At 50.8% G+C, this 20070-nt stretch overlaps 1 protein-coding gene across 1 annotated transcript; it reads left to right on the top strand.

The window, feature by feature from the left end:
* The first annotated feature begins 294 nt into the window (after nucleotides 1-294).
* Nucleotides 295-4574, top strand: SPR (sepiapterin reductase). The gene is made up of 3 exons (XM_064712110.1): nucleotides 295-895; nucleotides 1672-1962; nucleotides 2599-4574. The coding sequence occupies exons 1-3, from the start codon at nucleotides 322-324 to the stop codon at nucleotides 2787-2789; spliced, it is 1056 nt and encodes a 351-aa protein (XP_064568180.1). The 5' UTR covers nucleotides 295-321; the 3' UTR covers nucleotides 2790-4574.
* The last annotated feature ends 15496 nt before the right edge of the window (nucleotides 4575-20070 follow it).

Raw genomic sequence — 20070 nt, 5'->3', positions numbered from 1 at the left:
GGTTCCGTGGCTGTTCCTGGTGCTGCGCTCATTCCCGGTCTCGTTCCTTTACCCGTTCCCGGTCCCGTTCCCATTCCCGGTCCCGTTCCCGCCCCGCCGCTCCCTCACGGAACCGCACCCCCTCACAGCGGCCGCCAGGGGGCGCCCTGCTCCGACCACGCCCCATGAGCGCGCAGCGGGCCTAGCCCTCTGGCACCGACCAATCAGAGCCGGCGGCGCTGCCCGCGCGCTCCCAGCGGCCATTCACAAAGCGGAGGGGGCATGAATTGGGCGGGTCACGTGGGCAGGCACGTTCCCACGCCCCCTCCGCTGGGTTCCGGGATGGAGCGGGCACCGGGAGCGGGATCGGGAGCAGGGCTGGGATCGGGATCAGGATCAGGATCGGGATCGGGGTCCGGCTCTGGCTCTGGCTCTGGCTCTGGCTCTGGCTCTGGGTCGGGGTCGGGATCGGGGTCTGGCTCTGGCTCTGGGTCAGGATCGGGATCGGGATCAGGATCAGGGTCGGGGTCAGGTTCGGGATCGGGGTCGGGGTCGGGAGCGCGACCGGGACCGGGATCGGTACCGGGGCGCTGGGCCGCCACTGCCTGCGTGGTGACGGGCGCTTCCCGCGGCTTCGGGCGTAGCCTGGCGCGGCTGCTGGCGCCACAGCTCGGGCCCGGCTCGGTGCTGATGCTGCTGGCGCGATCCGCGGATGCGCTGGCCGAGCTGGCGACCGAGCTGCGCTCCGGGACCACCGGCAATGGCACCGGGTGCGGCACCGGGAGCAGCGAGCTGCGGGTGCAGTGCGTGCCCGCTGATCTGGGCTCCGAGGAGGGGCTGCGGAGGGCGGGCGCTGCCCTGCGGGAGCTGCTGCAGGACGCGTCCTTCGGCCGCCTGCTGCTGGTCAATAATGCCGGTACGACACCGCTGTCCCTCTCTGTCCCCGTCTGTCCCATCCCCGAGCCGCTGCCCTCCGCCCCCGGGGACAGCCGGGCCAGCCCCGCGCGGCTCCGGGCTTGGGGTGCTGGCAAGTACCCCAAAAGAGAAAAGGAGCTGCGGGATTTCCCCCTGTCCCGGTGTGGGTTTATTAAAGGAATTAATTGGGGGGTTCCTGGAGTGCTTTGCTGCTCCCAAGGTTTTCCTGGGCCCTCCTGCACCTTCTCATCCCCCTGCTCCCCGAATCCAAAGCTTCAGACAAAATTCCAGCCCCACCTTGTGGGTTCTTTCTCGTACCTTTAATGCCTTCAGTGCCCTTTTTACCCATAATGGCTGTAAATCACCCCTGGGTTCCATTGGGGCTCCAGGATCTGGGAGTGCTCTGGCACAGGGCCTGTGGTGGCCCTTGGGGACATGGTGCTCCAGCCTGGGAGCTGTTTGCATTGGCACATGGCTGGCAGGGCAGGTCCCTGTCCCCTGTCACTGCTGGGTCACTGTAACCCGAAATGGGCCAGGCTGGGCTCCTCAGGCTGCTGTGAGCCCTGACAGGGGCTGGGCCCCAAAGCTCTGGGAGTGTTGGGTGTGGAACGTGGCAGCCAAAGGGATTGGCTGTGGGATTGATCTGTAAGAACTCATTTTCCACCTTTCTGGAGGTGTCCCGGGCCAGGCTGGACACTGGAAGCACCCTGGGGCAGTGGAAGGACATTGTTTAAGATCCCCCCCCATCCCAAACCATTCCACATTTGCAATTCCCAGGCTCCTTGGGAGACATCTCCAAATCCTTCCTGGACCTCACCGACCTGGAGGAGATCAACTCCTACTTCTCCTTCAACATCAGCTCAGCCCTCTGCCTGACCTCCACAGCCCTGAGGGCCTTTGGGGCCCGGCCTGGCTGCAGCAGGACCGTGGTGAACATCTCATCCCTGTGTGCCCTGGAACCCTTCCCCAGCTGGGCCCTGTACTGCTCTGGCAAGGCTGCCAGGGACATGATGTTCCGTGTGCTGGCCCTGGAGGAGCCCGGAGTGCGTGTGCTCAACTATGCCCCAGGTGAGGGGAGCAGCTCCACCCTCTCCTGCCTTTGGGATGGGCATTCCTGCAGCCCAGCCCTGCTCCTGCCCCTCCAGCCCCCAGCAGCACAGAGGGGAGGCCAGTTCCCTGTGCTGGACTCAAAGGCCATCTCCCAGCTGGCTTTTTCATCGGGATCATGGAATTCCAGCCTGGACTGGGGGAAGAGACTTGAAAACCCATCCCACCCCATCGCATCCCATCTCACCCCATCGCATCCCATCCCACCCCATTATCCCATCCCACCCCATCCATGGGCAGGGACACCATCTGTCACTATCCCAATGTCCAGCCTGGCCTTGGGCATTCCCAGGGATCCAGGGGCAGCCCCAGCAAATCTGGGAATTCCATTCCAGCCAGGAATTCCTTGCCAAGATCCCAGCCCAATCTCCTCTTTCCCAGTGGGAGCCATTCCCTGGCTCCTGTCCCTCTATCCCTTGTCCCCAGTCCCTCTGCAGCTCTCCTGAGGCCCCTTTAGGAACTTTGAGGATTCCCTGGATTTTTCCCTTCTCCAGGGGAACATTCCCAGCTCTCCCAGCCTGGCTCCAGAGGGGGACACAACCCCTGGATTTTCCTCTCTCCTGAAGTGAATTTTTGGGTGATTTTTCCTTTCCCCAGGCCCCCTGGACACGGACATGCAGCTCCTGGCCCGGAGCAGGACTCGGGACCCTGGGCTGCGCCAGCGCTTCCAGAGGCTGCAGGAGCAGGGCCAGCTCATCCCGAGCTCTGTGTCAGCCCAGAAGCTGCTCCAGCTCCTGCAGGAGGATTCCTTTCCCTCCGGAGCTCACGTGGATTTCTTTGACATCTGAGCCCCTCCACTTTTCTCTCCCTGCTTTGCTTTCAGCTGAGCCTTTCCCTGGTGTCTCCAGCGGGACCTTGTTCAAATCCTGGGATTTGGGAGGCTTTAAGGACATCTCTGTGTGCCTTGTGGTGCCCTTTTCATCTCTGTGTGCCTTGTGGTGCCCTTTTTTGGCTCTGTGTGCCTTGTGGTGCCCTTGTGGGGCTGGGCAGCAGCTCCTGCTGCTGAGCCCTCACTGGCAGGGCTGCAGTCCCTCACTCCCAGGGATTTGGGATTTTTCCTGATGGAATTGCCCTGGAAGGCTCGAATTCAGGAGTTTGTGGTAGCCAAAGGAGTTTGTGCCAGCCCCACAGAGGCCCCAGCAGGAGCTGTGTCCCCCTGTGTCCCCCAAGGAGCCATTCCTGGGCTAGGGATGTCCCCTGTGTGGTGTTTGAGGGTGCCCAGGATGAGGGAAGAGATGAGAATCTTGATTCCATGTTTCAGAAGGCTGATTTATTATTTCATTATATGATATGATATGATATATGATATTATATTAAAAGACAATTATATTCTAAAACTATACTAAAGAAAAGATAAATGAGACATCAGAAGAGTAGAAAGGAATAATATAAATAATATAAGAAATAATAAAAATTTTGTGGCTGACCAGAGAGTCCCACACAGCTGGACTGGGATTGGTCATTAATTAAAAACAATTCCCATGAAACCAATCAGAGATGCACCTGTGGGTGACCAACATCCAGAGCACATTCCAAGCAATCAGATAATTCTTGTTTGCATTTCTTTTCTGAGGCTTCTCAGGAGGAAAATCCTGGCAAAGGGATTTTCCAGAAAATATCACAGTGACAATCCTTGGATCCCTGGCTCTGTCCCTGCTCCCCTGGGGCTCCTGCAGGGCTGGGCTGGGTTCTGGGTGTCATGATCTGTCCTTATGAGCGAGGCTCGTGATGGTTTGTGGGGTGATCTCAGGGTGCAAAAGAACCAACATGGTACAAGGGGGTTTGCAGTGATAAAACAAATGCACCTTTATTGAATGACCACAGCAAAATAGAGGGATTAAGGGAGAGAAAAAGATAGAGAAAGAGAGAGAAGAGAGAAAGAGAAAGAGGGGGATGGAGCTACCAAACGTAGAGATGAAGTCCTTTGGTCCAGTCCAGTTGAGGGTCCGCCTGTTACGTCGGGGAGATCTCAAAATCTCTATCTAACTCAGAGGTTTTTATTATGATAACTCTATTGGAAATTGTGAGGGGGGAAACAGGTACAATAAGGAATTGATGTAACAGGCAGTCCATGCTCTCAGCAGTAAACCAGAGCCATTGTCTTCTTGGTCCAGTGGTCACAACCTGCAGGCAAACATCTCGCTTTGGCCAGCTTTGGTCCCCCACACACCTCCCCTGGGCTGGGGGTGTCAGTCCCAGGCCTTGGAAGGAGCAGAGGGGCCTTTGCACATGGGGGTTCCATGTCTCAGTCCTTGATGGAGAGGGGCCTTTGCACATGGGGTTCCATGTCTCAGTCCTTGGAAGGAGCAGAGGGGCCTTTGCACATGGGGGTTCCATGTCTCAGTCCCTGATGGAGAGGCTCCTTACATCCCAGTCTGTCCGTCACAGTGGTTGTAAAACAGGTGAGGGTCTTCTGTGGGGGGACCACCTGAAACTCAGGAGAAGTCCAGCCAGGCTGAGAGGTGGGACAGCTCCCAAGGCTGTTGTTGCCAACAGGCCACGGTGCCCCCTTCTTCTTCTCATTGGGCTCAGTGTAGCACACAGCAAACAACACCTGTGAAAACAAAAACCTAGCACTGTGTTTTGCGGAGAAAAGAAACCTCACAACTTGTAAAAGTTGTAAAGCCCGGTATGCTTTATTACGACGCGCGCCGGACGCAAGACTCCCCAAAAGGGCATGCGTACCCCCGAAGATTTCAGACCTCCTTTTATCCCCCTTCCAAATGCATATGCATACAGTTTCACAATAAGTTCATACATATTCATCTTGCATGACACTTAGCACTAATTCTTCTTTATCGGAGGAATTCCTAGGTCGGGGGCAGATTGACCTCGTGGTTTTTCTGTTTTTCTTTCTCTGTCTCCTCGCTGTCTCTGGAACGCGGCCTCTCCTTCAGCTTTAGCTCCACAGACCCTTTACCTCTCCTAGACACTTTACCTAGTTCAGGATGGATATTCTGTCTCATTCCCCCCTTTCCTAGGAAATAAGTAAATTCTTTTACTTAAGGAAAATTTCCACGACAATAAGTGTCTTTTAGCGCTTTACCATGTACATTTGACAAAGAGGTTAGTACAGCTATTCGTTGTAGCATTCTCCAGTTCCAAATTAACAATGTAATAGATAATCCTAAGCTTATCCCAACTAATATTAGTAAAACTAGAATAGGGTGGCACAACTTATCAAAGATTCCATTTGCAGTTGGTGATCACCCAAAGATCACATCTCACCAGTGATTATCCGTATTTTATTCTTTGTAGAACTCTGGTTATTTCTTTTGTACCATGTTGGACAGTAATTAAGGTTTTCTTTCCACTTTCTCGGATTTCTTTCAAGACTTCTAATAGGTCTTGGTGCTTATTTATTGTTTTACCAATGTAAGGTTCACCCCGATAGGGGTAGGTGGTAGTCTGTGATACATTGTGTAATTGGCTGTAATCAGCTGGTGGGATGTTACTGGTACCAAATACAAAAAATCACACCCAATAATCTTAACAAAATTACAAATACAAATACAGAGATTAGAATGGTTTCTACTAGACAGAATAACATCATTGCTATTAATTTGTACAGCAGTACAAGCAGTTCTCAAACATACACCCTTTTCCAGTATATACGAGCACAGTTTTCTGGTCAGTGACTGGATGAATTTCAAAGTGACAAATACTCTGTTCAGTGTCCAAACACATCCTGGGCATTAGCAGTATTGCTTTCACAAATGAATCCCATTTGTTCTCTAGTAATGCAGGATTCTAAGTTTACTACCTGCCACTTTTCATTCATCTTTTTGTGCCCACACTCTATGTTCTGAAGGATAGAGTGTTGTTTCTTCATGGTTTAATCTTAGGGCAATGATGGGATGGATAACATAAACAGTGGCATTACATATGGTAAGCACAAAGGCAGTGGCCACATTAGAAATAGGATCATAGGTGAAATTCACCATAATCCACCAGGATTAAAACTTCCTTTCAAAATCAATTGCATTATCCCATTCAATTTTCTGAATTTCAGCTGGAAAATTACCTTCACCCCTTTCCTATATGATCAGAGCTGCTGTTGCTTGTATCCATAACTGTGCTTGTATACAACTGAAAGCTAAAGACACATTATCTTGAACTATACTAAGTGCTTCTACTATCAATTTGTGGTCTTGGTCCCCGGCCTGTTCATTCTTCTTTACTTTGGCAGTACTTTTGAAACCTGTCACTGGCTAGTTCCTAATGCCAGTAGAGATTACTATAAAGGCTGCTTCAATTTTGTTAGGCTACCTGCTGCAGCAGCCAGTTTATTCATCAGTATTTCTGAATCAATTCTATTTAAAACTCCTAATCTTGTCCCTAATATGCCAGTTAGATGTTTGTTATGGGGAACAGGAACTGCTTTCTGTCCATGATCATCCCTCCCTGCCAGAGGGATGTGCTGGGCTCCTACTACAAATTCAGACACACTTCACAAGTGTATCTGACAGAGGTTTAGGTCATACTTGAGACAGATGTTTGTTCTGAAATGTAGAGACTTCAGGGAATCTTAACTTCTCTCTCTCCCTCCAAAGCACCTGATTTCCCAGATGTGTGGCAAGCAGGAATGTCTCTCCTGGTCACCCACCTTGCCCTTAGCTAAGATCAAGCTGTGGACTGTGTTCAGGGCAGAAGATAATGGAGGGGAAATCTTGAGAGAAAAGCCTAAATTCATTGCAGTGCCTCAGAAGAAACTGGGATCAGGTTTCTGCTATTTGAAACACTCAGCACAAAAGTGATGCTCAAAATCCTACAGCCTGCTGCTGAGCTCTGAGGGGGTCTCTCTCTCTCTACCTCTTTTAAGCAGAATCCAACCACCTCAGACTGGGACAATCACTGATCCAAATCTCAGTAGGAAAAGGGATAGCTATAAATAAGGAAAATCACCTTATAAGGCCCCGCTGTGGTAAAAAGTGCAGTGTCCACTTTGAATTCAAATGAAAATCTGACAGTAACTTGAGCTCAAAGGCAGGTCACTTCTACAGGCTGTGTCAGGGTGAAATTACACCAACAGTCTGATTCACTTAGGTCATCACAGACTTCCTGGTGCTCATATACACCAGGGGAGGTTCAGACACTAATTACATCTGGTCTCTCATAAGCCATCCTATTGATGACTAAGCACTTTACTTTGATTTCTTCTCTTCAGATTCCTTGAAGTGTTTACAGCTCCTGTTCTTGCTATTTTTACTGCTCACATACTTGATTCTCGTGGATTACTACAGTAGATATGTTTAATATAAACCTTCTTTATCTCAGAAGGTTTTCCTATGGATCCAGTATACTGATTAAATGCCAGGGACCAAGGCCATTCAGCATTGCTTTGGGTAGAGGTACTCTCTAGTTCTAAAACTTCAGTTATAATTCCATACAAAACAATTCTGTACACTAAAGTATGAGCTACTCCCGACCGCAATATACTCATTTTGCCCGAATAAGTTTTAGTCTCAGTTCATTGTCTCCTGGTGTCACTCCTGAAGGGGCTTCTGGGCCTTCTTCACCCGAGAGTGATGGATCCAGCATTCTGCTCCTTGATTTTGATTGCAGTGAAGGTGGTGAGAGGTACTTGCAGTGGTCTCTCCCACTGTGGTTCCGAAGTCTTCTCTGTAAGAGACTTAACATATACATCAACCCCAGGCTATCCAACTCCCTGCTCCGAGTTCCAGCCACAAGTTTCTCAATTACTCTGAGCTGTTTGCTTAATGCCACCATGTAAGTGGACATTCTGGACATTCCCCTTGTATTCTATTGTCTTCTATAAGGCATTCCAAAAGGATTCAGCATTCCTTTAGCTCAAAAGGTTTAGTTTGAATTTGCAATAGTGCTAGTGGAAGAGCTTCTTGCCCCAGTCTTACGATTTGCTGCTTAATCAAATGATTCATTCTCTCCCCCTGGCCGCTTGATTGGGGGCAGTATGGGGTGTGAAGTTCTTAATCTATGCCCAGATGGCTACTAATCTGTTGCACTATTTTGGAAATGAAAGGTGATTCTTTATCTGAGGATATTGTGGCTGGAACTCTGAAGCGTGGTATTATCTCTTGTAAAAATGATCTGGTCACCTCTTGAGCTTTGACAGTTCTGGTGGGGAATGTTTCTGGCCACCCTGAAAATGTATCTATTAATACCAGTAAATACTGATACCCCCCTTTCCTTGGGAGTTCTGAAAAGTTGATTTGCCACTGCTATACAGGCCCATGGCCTCTCCCAGTCTGACCAAGTTTTGGCCCGGGGGTATTTTGAGGTTAGTCTGGAGGCAAGGATCACATTATCAGCTCACCTGAGTGATAGTGGCATATAGATTCCTGACAATGATACAACAGTCCTTTCAATCAGATGTGTGTTCTAGAAAGCCTGTGGGAATTACTACTTCAAAGTCAACACTTCATTCCAGTGCACTCTGTATCACTCGCAGCCTCGGTCATTTTGAGAAAGGAGCCACACTCTATAAAAGGCTTTAAGTAATTAGGCCCTAGTGTGTTTTCTAGTGCCCTTCCTTCACTAGTAACCACGAAAATGGGAGGGGATTACTAGCTCTCTTTCAATGGTAGCCCACCCCTTGCAGTTGTACGTCTCTTTTGATTAGTATTATTGTATTATGGCTTACCTTCGAGGAAAATCTGTACCTCACCCTTTGCTGCTTTCTTTGCCTCTCCATCCGCCAGCTCATTTCTTTCCTCCAATTTTAAGCTCACTCTCTGGTGTGCCTTAATATGCCTTTTCAGGTAGCCGAACTGCTTCCAGCAGCTGGATTGTCTCTTCTTTCCCTGTGAGGTCAGCAGTCCCCTCTCCTTCCAGATGGCTCCATGTGCATGCACAACTCTGAATGCCTTTTGCTGTTTCTAAGGCATGGGTCCATGCATTTATCTCAGCATCCTGTGCAGAGGTACCTGTTGGTAAGGGTCCAGACTCTATTACCTCTCTGCAGGTAGTCACTGTGAACTTTGCAATGTCGCTTTCTTGTCAGTGACCCAGGTCTCTGCATCGTCCGGAGGAGTGTCCTTTAAGTCTGGGCGGCTGGAGTAGGTAGCTTCAGTGGTCTCTAGGCAATCATGGTGTACTGCTTCTCCTTGATTCCACTGAGAAAAGAAGCTGGGTTGACAATATTAGTCACCACTATCTCTCCATCATCTTGCTCTACCATGATGGCCTGGTATTTCAGAAACCTCTCTGGTGAAAAGCCAGTGGCCACCCTTTACTTCCAGTACTACAGACACTGTGTGGGACACTAGCACAGTCATTTTTGTCCCAGGATAAACTTGTGTGCCTCTTGAATGTTCAGCACAACTGCTGCTACAGCTCTGAGGCAACCTGGCCATCCTTTGGCTGTTGCATCTAGTTGCTTAGAGAAGTAAGCAGCTGCCCTTCAGTATGGACCCAAGTCCTGAGCCAATATTCCCAGAGCAATTCCTTGCATGGAAAAATAGAAAGAATGCTTTACTTACATCTGGAAGTTTCAAAGCTGGAGCCGACATGAGGGGACTCTCTAGCTGGAGAAAGGCCCGTGTGGTGTCTCTTGTCCACTGGAGATCTCAGTTCCCATTGGCAATAAGAGCATAGAGGGGTCTGGAGAACAGTCCACAATTATGAACCCACAGCTGGCACTACACTGCCATGCCTAAGAAGGTTTGGAGTTCTTTCGTTGTCTGGGGTTCAGGGTTTGGCATAGGGCTTCCCTGCCTTAAAGTCTGCTGCTCAGCACTCACTTCTTACTCCAGGTAGATTACCTTCTGTTTCACTACCTGTGCCTTTTTCTTTGAGACTCTGCATCCTTGGAGTCCTAGGAAATTCAAAAGGCTTACCGTCCAGGCTTCTCTTGCTTCCCTCGTCCGAGTGACTACTAGAAGATCATCCACGTACTGCAACAGCCTCCTTTCCTCTTGTGGAGCTTCCTGGGACTCTGGGTCCTTGCAAGCTGTTCTCCAATCGGAGTGGAGAATTTTGAAGCCTTCAGGCACATGGACTGTGTGAGCTTGTGTTTGAATGCAAAAATGTTCTGGCTGGCTTCATGGATAGGGAGGCAAAAGAAGGCATCTCTTAGGCCTAAAACAGTGAACCAGGTTAGCTCAGGTGTTAAACAAGTTAGTAAGGTCTATGGATTTGCTACCACAGGGTACAAATTCTGTGTTATCTTATTGACAGCTCTTAATCCAGTACTACCAGTTATTGGACTGATTCCTTCCTTACCTTCCTTTTGAGGGTACTACTCAGTTCTCACTGGTTGTGTTCTTTCATTAAGCTTGATGGGGGAGCATCCCATGGGGGAGCATCTTTCACTCTCCCTGGTGCAGCAGAGGCCCATACCCTTGAAAACACTTATTTACTTATTCTAATATCTCCTTACTAATGTCTTTCTTAATTTCAGTGTCTGTTAATATTAAGCCTAACATCTTTATATTATTTGCCTCCAGAGTAACCTTTCTCATTTGAGAATATTTTAGCAAATTGAGCGAATTGTACAAAAGCTTTTAGGTACACATAGTACACATGTTACTTTAAAGGTTTTCAAAAGTATGCCTTTTCAGACTGGCCAGTTGTTCATTCCCCACACTACAACATAAACATTCTCCACAGGTACTAAAGCTTTATTTAAAACTGAACACATGACCCTTGTGCTGACAAAAATTCTTCCCTTTTGGGAAGGTTACCTTTACCCCTCCTCCCTTACCTTGGGAGGAAGCCTTTACAAATCATATGTACTCATTTTGCGAACTGTGATTGCTTCGCATTTCAGCGTGATAATCCTTGCCTGATTTCATACGTTGCTATCTTATGCTGCATGCTGAACAACATGTTTGATTTGCTTTCTCTTTGCCTTGTTTTCCTTTTCAGGGGCCAAGACCAGAGAGCAGTCTGATCTCACAGTCTCTTTGTCATTCTGGGTGATTTCTTAAAACAAAAGACATTTCAGCATACAAAAACTATCCCATTTATCTTCCTGTTATAAAACAGTACTAACAGCAATGAAGCACTATAAATCTTTTTATTTTCTGAGCTGCTCTTACTGGCAACCTCCTCCCAATGAGCCCCTCCCAAAAGGGGCTAATTTAGGAACCTGTTTGCTCTGGTCAGTTCTTATTATTTATTTCTCCTTGCCCTATCCCGCTTCCATTCAAACCTTTTTACAGACCTTCACAGTAGTTTCTCAGTTTTCCTCCTATACACACAGCTCCAGGTGGCAGGTATCAGATGTAATTCCCACACACAAGCTCTAAGACCTTAGGTTCTGAATCTGCTTGACCAGAAACCTTTAATTTACACTCGGGGCGTGTACCCTGACACTTATTGGAACAGCAAAACAGCAATACCAGTGTTTCTCATAAACACCGCACTGCAATAATACCTGCACATCCAGCTTTGGCCCACAGGCCATTCCCGTGTTCCCTGGGGAGACAGGGCAGCCAGAGCTGTCCCTGTGCCCAGGGCGCAGCCACTGTCACCTCACACAGCCTGCTAGCCTCTTGATGTACCAAAGGCTCCCCGAAATTGCTCACAAAGGGAGGCTATTCTGTTTGTTACAGAGAACTTTAAATCCCTACAGCAGATTGTTTCCAGTAAAGACTTACTGCAGTACCAACTGAAGTCTCATAAATCTCATAAGTCTCATTAACTAATTCATCTCATTCACCTCTTCTATATAAACTCTGTTTTACAAAATATCAGTCTTTTCTAGTTCTCTTCTTGCACAATCTAATTAAGGCACTGTGTCTACTTACACTTGTTTTGCTGCTTTGCAAAAAGGCTGTGCTAGTCACAGCCAAAACTCTGATATACCTGCAGACACAGACACACGCACTCACTCCCCCCCCTCCCCCTTATCTCAAATTCACTAGAGCCATGGCTTGAATTACTATGAGGGGGAGAATTCTTGGAATTCCTTTAACTCGCTTTATCGAAGTTAAACATAAATCACCGTACTATAGTTCTCCTATGTAAAATGCTACTCTTGTTGCAACAAAATCTTAAAATCTCCACAAACACCACTATACAATCTGAGAATCAAATTACCACAATGCAGCGGAAAAAAAATCACCACACAAAATCACTGGGAAAGGGCTTATTTCTCAAAGTGCTCACTTTTCTCAACACAACACAGCACACCATAATTCGGCATTTACTCAAATCAATTTTCCTGGACACAATCAAAATAACAGCACACAGTCTAGAGATCAAGTCCAAACATCCAAGGCAAAGGAACTCTCTGAGCTCATACTCACGGTTAAAATGTACCAAATCTACACAAATCACTACATTCAAACACGATAAATACCATCACTGACATTCCTCCACTCGCTTCTCCGCGGGCACTTCTCTCCTTGCCCCCGCAGCCTGCTGCAGCCGGCGCCTCTGGCCTCACTCGGCTGCTTCAAACACGGGGAGTACTGACCCATCCCCGCACTGTAGGGCACTGTAGATTTACTCTCTTTTATACACCATACACATATCACCTGCACGATCACAAACACAGTGCACTGGCCACACACATTAACCATACAGCAACACAGTGTCCGGACACCACTCACACACGCACAAACAGAAGAAACATACGCGAATTCAGCTCTGCCCTATCAGAATCTGAATTCTAATACACGCATACACGGGTTCACCCGGCTTACCCCCGGAGCCGCTGGCAGTCCTGCTCTATCAGGACGACGAGGCGACGAACCCCGTCTCTAATACAGCCGCTCTATCAGCTGCAGCTAGCTTACCCCGGAGCCGCTGGCAGTCCTGCTCTATCATGACGATGGAACGAACCCCGTCTCTAATACAGCCGCTCTATCGGCTGATCCCAGACGTCTCTGGGTCGTTAATTCCCTTGTTCTTTCCTTGTTCTTCCCCCCCTGGGGCCCCATACATACCGTATTCTCCTCCGCAGGCCAGCGGGTCGTTGTCTGTCCTCGCAGGTGGCAAGTTGAGACAAGCGGAGCCCCACCAGGAAAAAATCCTGGGGCGCGCCTTGGAGGTCCGTCTATCCCCCCTGCCCCCGCGGGGACAGAGAACTCCTGGCTGGCTCCCCAAAATGTTTTGCGGAGAAAAGAAACCTCACAACTTGTAAAAGTTGTAAAGCCCGGTATGCTTTATTACGACGCGCCGGACGCAAGACTCCCCAAAAGGGCATGCGTACCCCTGAAGATTTCAGACCTCCTTTTATCCCCCTTCCAAATGCATATGCATACAGTTTCACAATAAGTTCATACATATTCATCTTGCATGACACTTAGCACTAATTCTTCTTTATCGGAGGAATTCCTAGGTCGGGGGCAGATTGACCTCGTGGTTTTTCTGTTTTTCTTTCTCTGTCTCCTCGCTGTCTCTGGAACGCGGCCTCTCCTTCAGCTTTAGCTCCACAGACCCTTTACCTCTCCTAGACACTTTACCTAGTTCAGGATGGATATTCTGTCTCACACTGAGCTCTCAGGTCTCGGGGCCTTGTTGGTGTGTGACTTTCTCCTTCAGAGCCAGAGATTTTAGGCAGGGGGGTCTTCTCTTCAGTGGTCCCCCAATGACTATGGTGAGGCAGATGAGGGAAAATTCGGACAGACTCTCACACTGGGCAAGGAGCAGCAAAGCCTCTCCCGGTGCTTTTGCCACAAACACCAGTGACCGCCAGGAGAGGGAGCAGCCTTGGAGAATTGGGAATTTTGGGAGCCTGGCTGAGGTCACCAGCTCACAGAAACTGAGCAGAGCTCATAGCAAAGGCACAGCCCTGAGTTCCTGCCCTGCTGCCCTTGCAGGTTTGGGGTCCAAGCCTTGCTTAGGGGCTTCAGCCCCTCCCTTTTAATTATTTGTGGGGCTTTTTTTGTTATTTTTCCTTCCTCCAGCAGGCACAGACACACAGAGACTTTTCCTCTGGAAAGCTGATGCAGAAGAGTTGTTTTGAAGCCCTGAAATGTGCCCTGGAAATGCCCCTCTGTGCCCCCTCCACCCCAAACCTGCAGCTCAGATTTTGCTCCCCTGGCTCTCCAATCATTAAAATTCTAAACTCATTAAAGTCCTGAGGACTGTCTGCTCTGGAGTTTCTGCTGTGTCTTTGGGGGTGGGTGAATTCCTGCCAGGGTGGGAGGAGGATCTTGGGTTAAGCCCTGGTTTCACCCAGCAAGCACCAGAATTCCCTCCTGGAGTCCTGGCCTCCCCTCTCTGAGCCTTTTCATTAATTCTGTGTTCATTTAAGCTCCTAAATCCCTCCTCCCCAGCCAGCCCTGCTGCCTGCTTTCAGCTTTCCTTCCTGCCTAGGACTTTCATTAGCAAAATTCCCTCTGAGCTCCCAGCCCTGGCGCTGGGAATGTTGAGATTTGATTCCTGCTGGGTTTATGGGGCTGGGAAGCCTCCCTGGGCTGGCTCCTGCTGAAATGTCCCCCCTCTCCTCACCTACATTCCTGGGGGCTTTCCCCATCCCCTTTTGGGCAGGAATATTTTGGGATCTGGCTCTCTGCATAAAAGAACCTCAGAGCTTCCCAAGATCCCAATTTTCCTGTCCTCTGTGTGTTCTCTGTGCCCTGTCCCTCTGTCCCTTGTCCCCAGTCTGTCTCCAGCTCTCCTGGAGCCCCTCCACACCCTGCCAGGGGCTCTGAGCTCTGCCTGGAGTCTTCCCTTCTCCAGGGGAACATTCCCAGCTCTGCCAGGGCAGAGGGGCTCCAGAATCCTGGAATGGTTTGGGTTGGAAGGGACCTTAAATCTCATCCCATCCCACCCCATCCATGGCAGGGACACCTCCCACTGTCCCAGGTGGATCCAAGTCCCAATGTCCAGCCTGGCCTTGGGCACTGCCAGGGATCCAGGGGCAGCCACAGCAAATCTGGGAATTCCAGCCCAGCCCCTGCCCACCCTCCCAGCCAGGAATTCCTTGCCAAGATCCCAGTCCAATCTCCCCTTTCCCAGTGGGAGCCATTCCCTGGCTTCTGTCCCTGCAGGCCTTGTCCCCAGTCCCTCTCCAGCTCTCCTGGAGCCCCTTCAGGGACTCTGAGGATTCCCTGGATTTTTCCCTTCTCCAGGGGAACATTCCCAGCTCTCCCAGCCTGGCTCCAGAGCAGCTCCAGGGTCTCATCTGACCCTGCTGGGACAGGTCCATGTCCTCAGTGCTGGCTCTGGGTCATTTTCAGGGACCATTCAACAGATCCCAATGTCCCCTGGGTGTCACTGTTCCTGGGTATCAGCATCCCCTGGGAGATGGAACCCTGGGAATTGCTGAGAATTCCAGACTTTCTGTGCTGACAGGCTCTGATCCCCAGGAGAATATTGCATTGGCCTGAGGGTGCAGAGAATCTTCCAGAATGGAATGGTGGAACTGGGATTGTGGGTGTGGAGTTTGAACAGAAGTGTGTGATATCACAGGGTGGGAAAATCAGAGTTTAAGGGTTTGGAATGTAGTGATGTATATAGAGCAAGATGGAGGGTTTGGGGTGGAGGCTGGTCCTCCTTCTCCTTCTTTTCCTTCTCCTCCTCCTTCTCCTCCTCCTCCTCCTCCTCGAGTTTGGGTGTTTTTGTGTCATTGGACAAAAAGTCCCCATTGCAGGGCACAGGTCATTGGGTATTGGGTTAAAAGTGAAAATAATTCAAGTGTCATTTCTTAATTGGACAGTTTATCATTAAAAAGCCTTGGAGAGAGAGAGATGGGGCTCCATTTTTGGCTTGTGAGAGTGAAGTGCTGCAGAACTCAGGGTTTGTGAGACTGTGACAGAGATAAGAACTAACAAACATTTGAGTCCCAACGAGAAATTCCATCTACACATTTAATCCCGACCTTTGAAAAAGAAATTAAGACTCCACACCTGGGTACCAGCATCCCCTGAGTACAAATATCACCTGGATGCCAACATCCACCAGGTATCAGCCGTCCCGGGTGCCAGCATCCCCTGGGCATCATCATTCTCTGGGTATCAATCCTCCAGGTACCTGCATCCCCCTGGGTACCAACATCCCCTGGGTACCTGCATCCCCCATGGACCAGCGTCTTCGGGTACCTAAATCCCCTGGGTGCCAGCATTTTTGGGTACCAGCACCCCCTGGGTGCCAGCATCACTGCGGATGCCAGGGTTCTCTGGGTGCCAACACTCCCTGGGTTCTGGAGTTCCCGGGGAACCAGCCGGTGCCCGGTGGGTGCTGCGGGATGAGAAGACGAAATGTCACTGTAAATTTTATTTCCCTTTCCCGGCGTTTTCTGTCACCAGCTGAGGGCGTCCCGAGACCGGGGAACAGAGCCCGGCTGGAGCTGGGAGCCCGGGAATGCCTCTGGAAAAGCAGCGCGGTGTGGGGAGGGGATGGAGCGGGGTTCCAGCCTCCTCCTGCCTCCACACCCATCCTTTGGCATCATTTTGTAATTAGGAATCTACGTACCCCTGCCAGGGTCTTTGCCAGCGGCTCGAGGAGGGGAAATACAGAAGGGCGTTAAAAATAAAGGAGTTTGGAGCTCCCCAGAGCTCTCCTAATTCCCACAGCTCACCTGGGCAGGTGTGTCCCCATGGATCCGTGTGTCCCCTGGGGAGCCACGGGGTTTGGGCAGCGATGTTCCCTGGGCTAGGGGTGAACCCTGCACGGAGTGAGCCCAAAATGAGCCACCCTCTCCTACATCTCCTTCTCCTTTTCTTCTTCTTCTCCTTCTCCTTTTCCTTTTCTCCTTTTCCTTTTCTCCTTTTCCTTTTCTCCTTCTCCTTTTCATTTTCTCATTCTCCTCCTTCTCCTTCTCCTTCTCCTTCTCCTTCTCCTTCTCCTTCTCCTTCTCCTTCTCCTTCTCCTTCTCCTTCTCCTTCTCCTTCTCCTTCTCCTTCTCCTTCTCCTTCTCCTTCTCCTCCATGGGTTTGGGTGTTTTTGTGTCATTGGATAAAAAATTCCCCATTGCAGGCCATGGGTGGTTGGTTATTGGGTTAAAAGTAAAAATAATTCAGGTGTCATTTCTTACCTGGACAGTTTATCCCTAAAAGGCCTTGGAGAGAGAGATTCCTACTGGGAATCAAGTGCAGCTTTCCAGCCCAAAAACCCCTCCAGCTCTTGGGTGTCCCCCAGGCAGTTCTGATTTTCCCCAAATCTCACAACTTCCCATCCTACCTCCTGCAGCAAAACCCTGTGCAGGGCATTTCATCCCTTTTCCCTCTTTTCCCCCTTTTCCTTCCCACTGAGCAGGGCAGGAGCTGTGCAGGTGCATCCTGGGCTGAAATCCCTAAAAAATGCTGCAGAGAGCCCCATGCTGGCCTCAAGAGCAGTTTGGGGCAGGAGGGCAGGGCTCTGTGTTTTGGGGTGACCCCCTGAGCCCCCTCCCCGTGCTGGGGACACACTGTGCCCTTTGTGCCCGTGCTAGGCTGGGCTGAGCCGGCTCAGGCAGGAGCCAAAGCTGGGGCTGGGTTTTGTTGTGGGCAGGGCAGCACCTAAAGCCCCTAAATCCCCCCAAAATGAAACCCATCTCACCCCTGACCCCTCCCAAAGCCAGACAGCTGCCCTAGGTCAGCAGGAGCTCCTGTGCCCCTCCTGGGAGATTTCCCAGCATGGAGGAGAGGCCACCTCCCTTTCCCTGAGTCCAGAAATGCTGAGCTTGGCTTTGCCAGCCCTGAGCTTGGCATTGCCAGCCCCTTTGTGCCTGGGGGCAAAGGTTCAGGGAAGGGATAGCACTAAAGGACCCAGGAGCTGCTGCCCTGCCAGGGGATGGCACTGTGGGACCCAGGAGTAATTGAGAGGTGTTTTAAAAACTGCTGCCCAGGACAGGGGGCTGGGGCTGGAGGAACTTTAAGGTCCATTCCAACCCAAACCCTTCTGGGATTCCAGGATTCAGGGAAGGATGCTTGAAAGGCACCAGGCTGAGCAAGACAGAGTCTGGCTTTGGGTGGCGTACAGAAAAACCAAGGGAAAACCAATTTCTGCAGCTTTTCCCACTGGGATTGCAGAGGCTGCTGGTCTGCAGGGCCCACTCCAACCCCTGGTGGGATTGGTAGGTCCAGACCAGCTTCAGGAGCGATGCCAAGGTCAGGATCCAGGCCTAGGCCCCTGGCTTAGATCCAGCTCTAGGTCCAGCTTAGATCCATCCCTAGGCCCAGCTTGAATCCATCCCTAGGCCCAGCTTGGATCCAGCCCTAGGCTCAGTTTGGATCCATCCCTAGGCCCAGCTTGGATCCATCCCTAGGCCCAGCTTGGATCTGTCCCTAGTCCCACCTTAGTCCTTTAGTGCAGGATGGCGCTGTGGGACTCAGGAGCTGCTCGCCTGCCAGGGGATGGCACTAAAGAACCCAAAACAACATGAGTGCCCACACCAAGGTGGAAAAAGGAAAGTTTCTTTTCTGATTCCAGCATTTATAGATTTCTAAAAGTGACAGTGGATTGCAGGGTGACAGTGCCATCTCTCCAATGACACTGGACAAACCAACACCCCACCAGATTTTTCCTCCTCTATAAAAGAATGCAAAACAAGGAGTTATTTACAGAAAGTGTGTGAGAAAGTTTGTTACAAGAATGTAGACATCAGAAGGCTTTGGAAATCTTTAAAAAGCAGGGTAACATGGGGAAAGGGCTGGGGGTGCCCACATAGGGACCCCCACTCTGCAGGATGCCCCTGGAGACACATCCTGCATCCAAAGGCACAAGTCAGGAGCTGTTTGGGATGTCCTGGAGCTGTGCTGGCATGGGCAGGAGTGAACCTGAGAGTGTTGAAACAACAAACCCCTTTCTGCTGAGCTGGGTCCTCACAGAGGCTCCTCCTGTGGGCTGGAGCCCCTGCCTGTCCCCCTCCTGTCCCTCTGTCTGTCCTCACTCTCAACCCTGTGACCCATTTCCAGCCATGTTCCCTCCTCGCTGTCCCCTGGCTTTGGTGGCCTCAGAAGCAGCTCCAGCACGGGGTGGGGGGGGGGGGGGGGGTGGTTCTGCCCTCAGGTGAGGCCACACCTGCAGAGCTGCCCCAGCCCTGGCTGGTGCCAAAGGCAAGGTGGGAATTGTGTCCCTGTGCCCTCCCTCAGGTGAGGCCACACCTGCAGAGCTGCCCCAGCCCTGGGGCCAACAGCAGGAGGACGTGGAGCTGCTGCAGAGAGCCCAGAGGAGGCCCCGGAGCTGCTGCAGGGCTGGAGCCCCTCTGCTCTGGAGCCAGGCTGGAGGGCTGGGAATGTTCCCCTGGAGAAGGGAAGGCTCCAGGAAATCCTCAGAGCCCCTGGCAGGGCCTGGAGGGGCTCCAGGAGAGCTGGAGAGGGACTGGGGACAAGGCCTGCAGGGACAGGAGCCAGGGAATGGCTCCCACTGGGAAAGGGGAGATTGGGCTGGGATCTTGGCAAGGAATTCCTGGCTGGGTTGGAATTCCCAGATTTGCTGTGGCTGCCCCTGGATCCCTGGGAATGCCCAAGGCCAGGTTGGACATAGGGGTTGGATCCACCTGGGATCATGGAATCATCCTCCTGCCCATGGATGGGAAGGAATGGGAATGGGATTTAGGGTCCTTCCCAACCCAACACATTCCATGGATTCTTCTCTCCCCACTGCCTCTCTCTGGAGGGGTTTCTGGGCTTCCAGCATCTCCTGCTGTTCCTGGCTGTGGTAATTCCCTGCAATGACTCTCCTGGTCCCTGGCACAGGAGCAGCTCCCTGCTGGGTTCCCAGGAATCCAGGGAATGATCCCATCCTGAGGCTGCTGGAGCTCCAGGGATGCCCAGGGAGGGATTTTCCCTTCAGGGCTGGGAGCTGCATCCCAGATCCTGTGGGTTCCTTCCCATTGGGCATTCCAGGATTCCTGGATGGAATTCTTCCCATTGGGACATTCCCATGTGAAATATGGAATTCTTCACATTGGGCATTCCAGGATTCCTGTGTGGAATATGGAATTCTTCCCACTGGGACATTCTAGGATTCCTATTTGGAACATGCAATTTTTCCCATCAGAGCATTCCAGGATTCCTGGATGGAATTTTTCCCATTGGGACATTCCAGGATTCCTGGATGGAATATGGAATTCTTCCTCCACCTGGGACAGTGGGAAGTGTCCCTGCCCATGGAACAAGATGATCCTTGAGGTCCCCCCATCGCTTTGATGGATCAAGGCCCATTAATGGGTAACGAGGCCAGCGAGGAGCTCACAGATTAACCCAGACC

This window comes from Zonotrichia leucophrys, chromosome 4 (assembly GCF_028769735.1).
Source record: "Zonotrichia leucophrys gambelii isolate GWCS_2022_RI chromosome 4, RI_Zleu_2.0, whole genome shotgun sequence".
Taxonomy (NCBI): domain Eukaryota; kingdom Metazoa; phylum Chordata; class Aves; order Passeriformes; family Passerellidae; genus Zonotrichia; species Zonotrichia leucophrys.
Note: the sequence above shows the minus strand (reverse complement) of the source record. Positions and strands in the feature narration are given on the sequence as shown.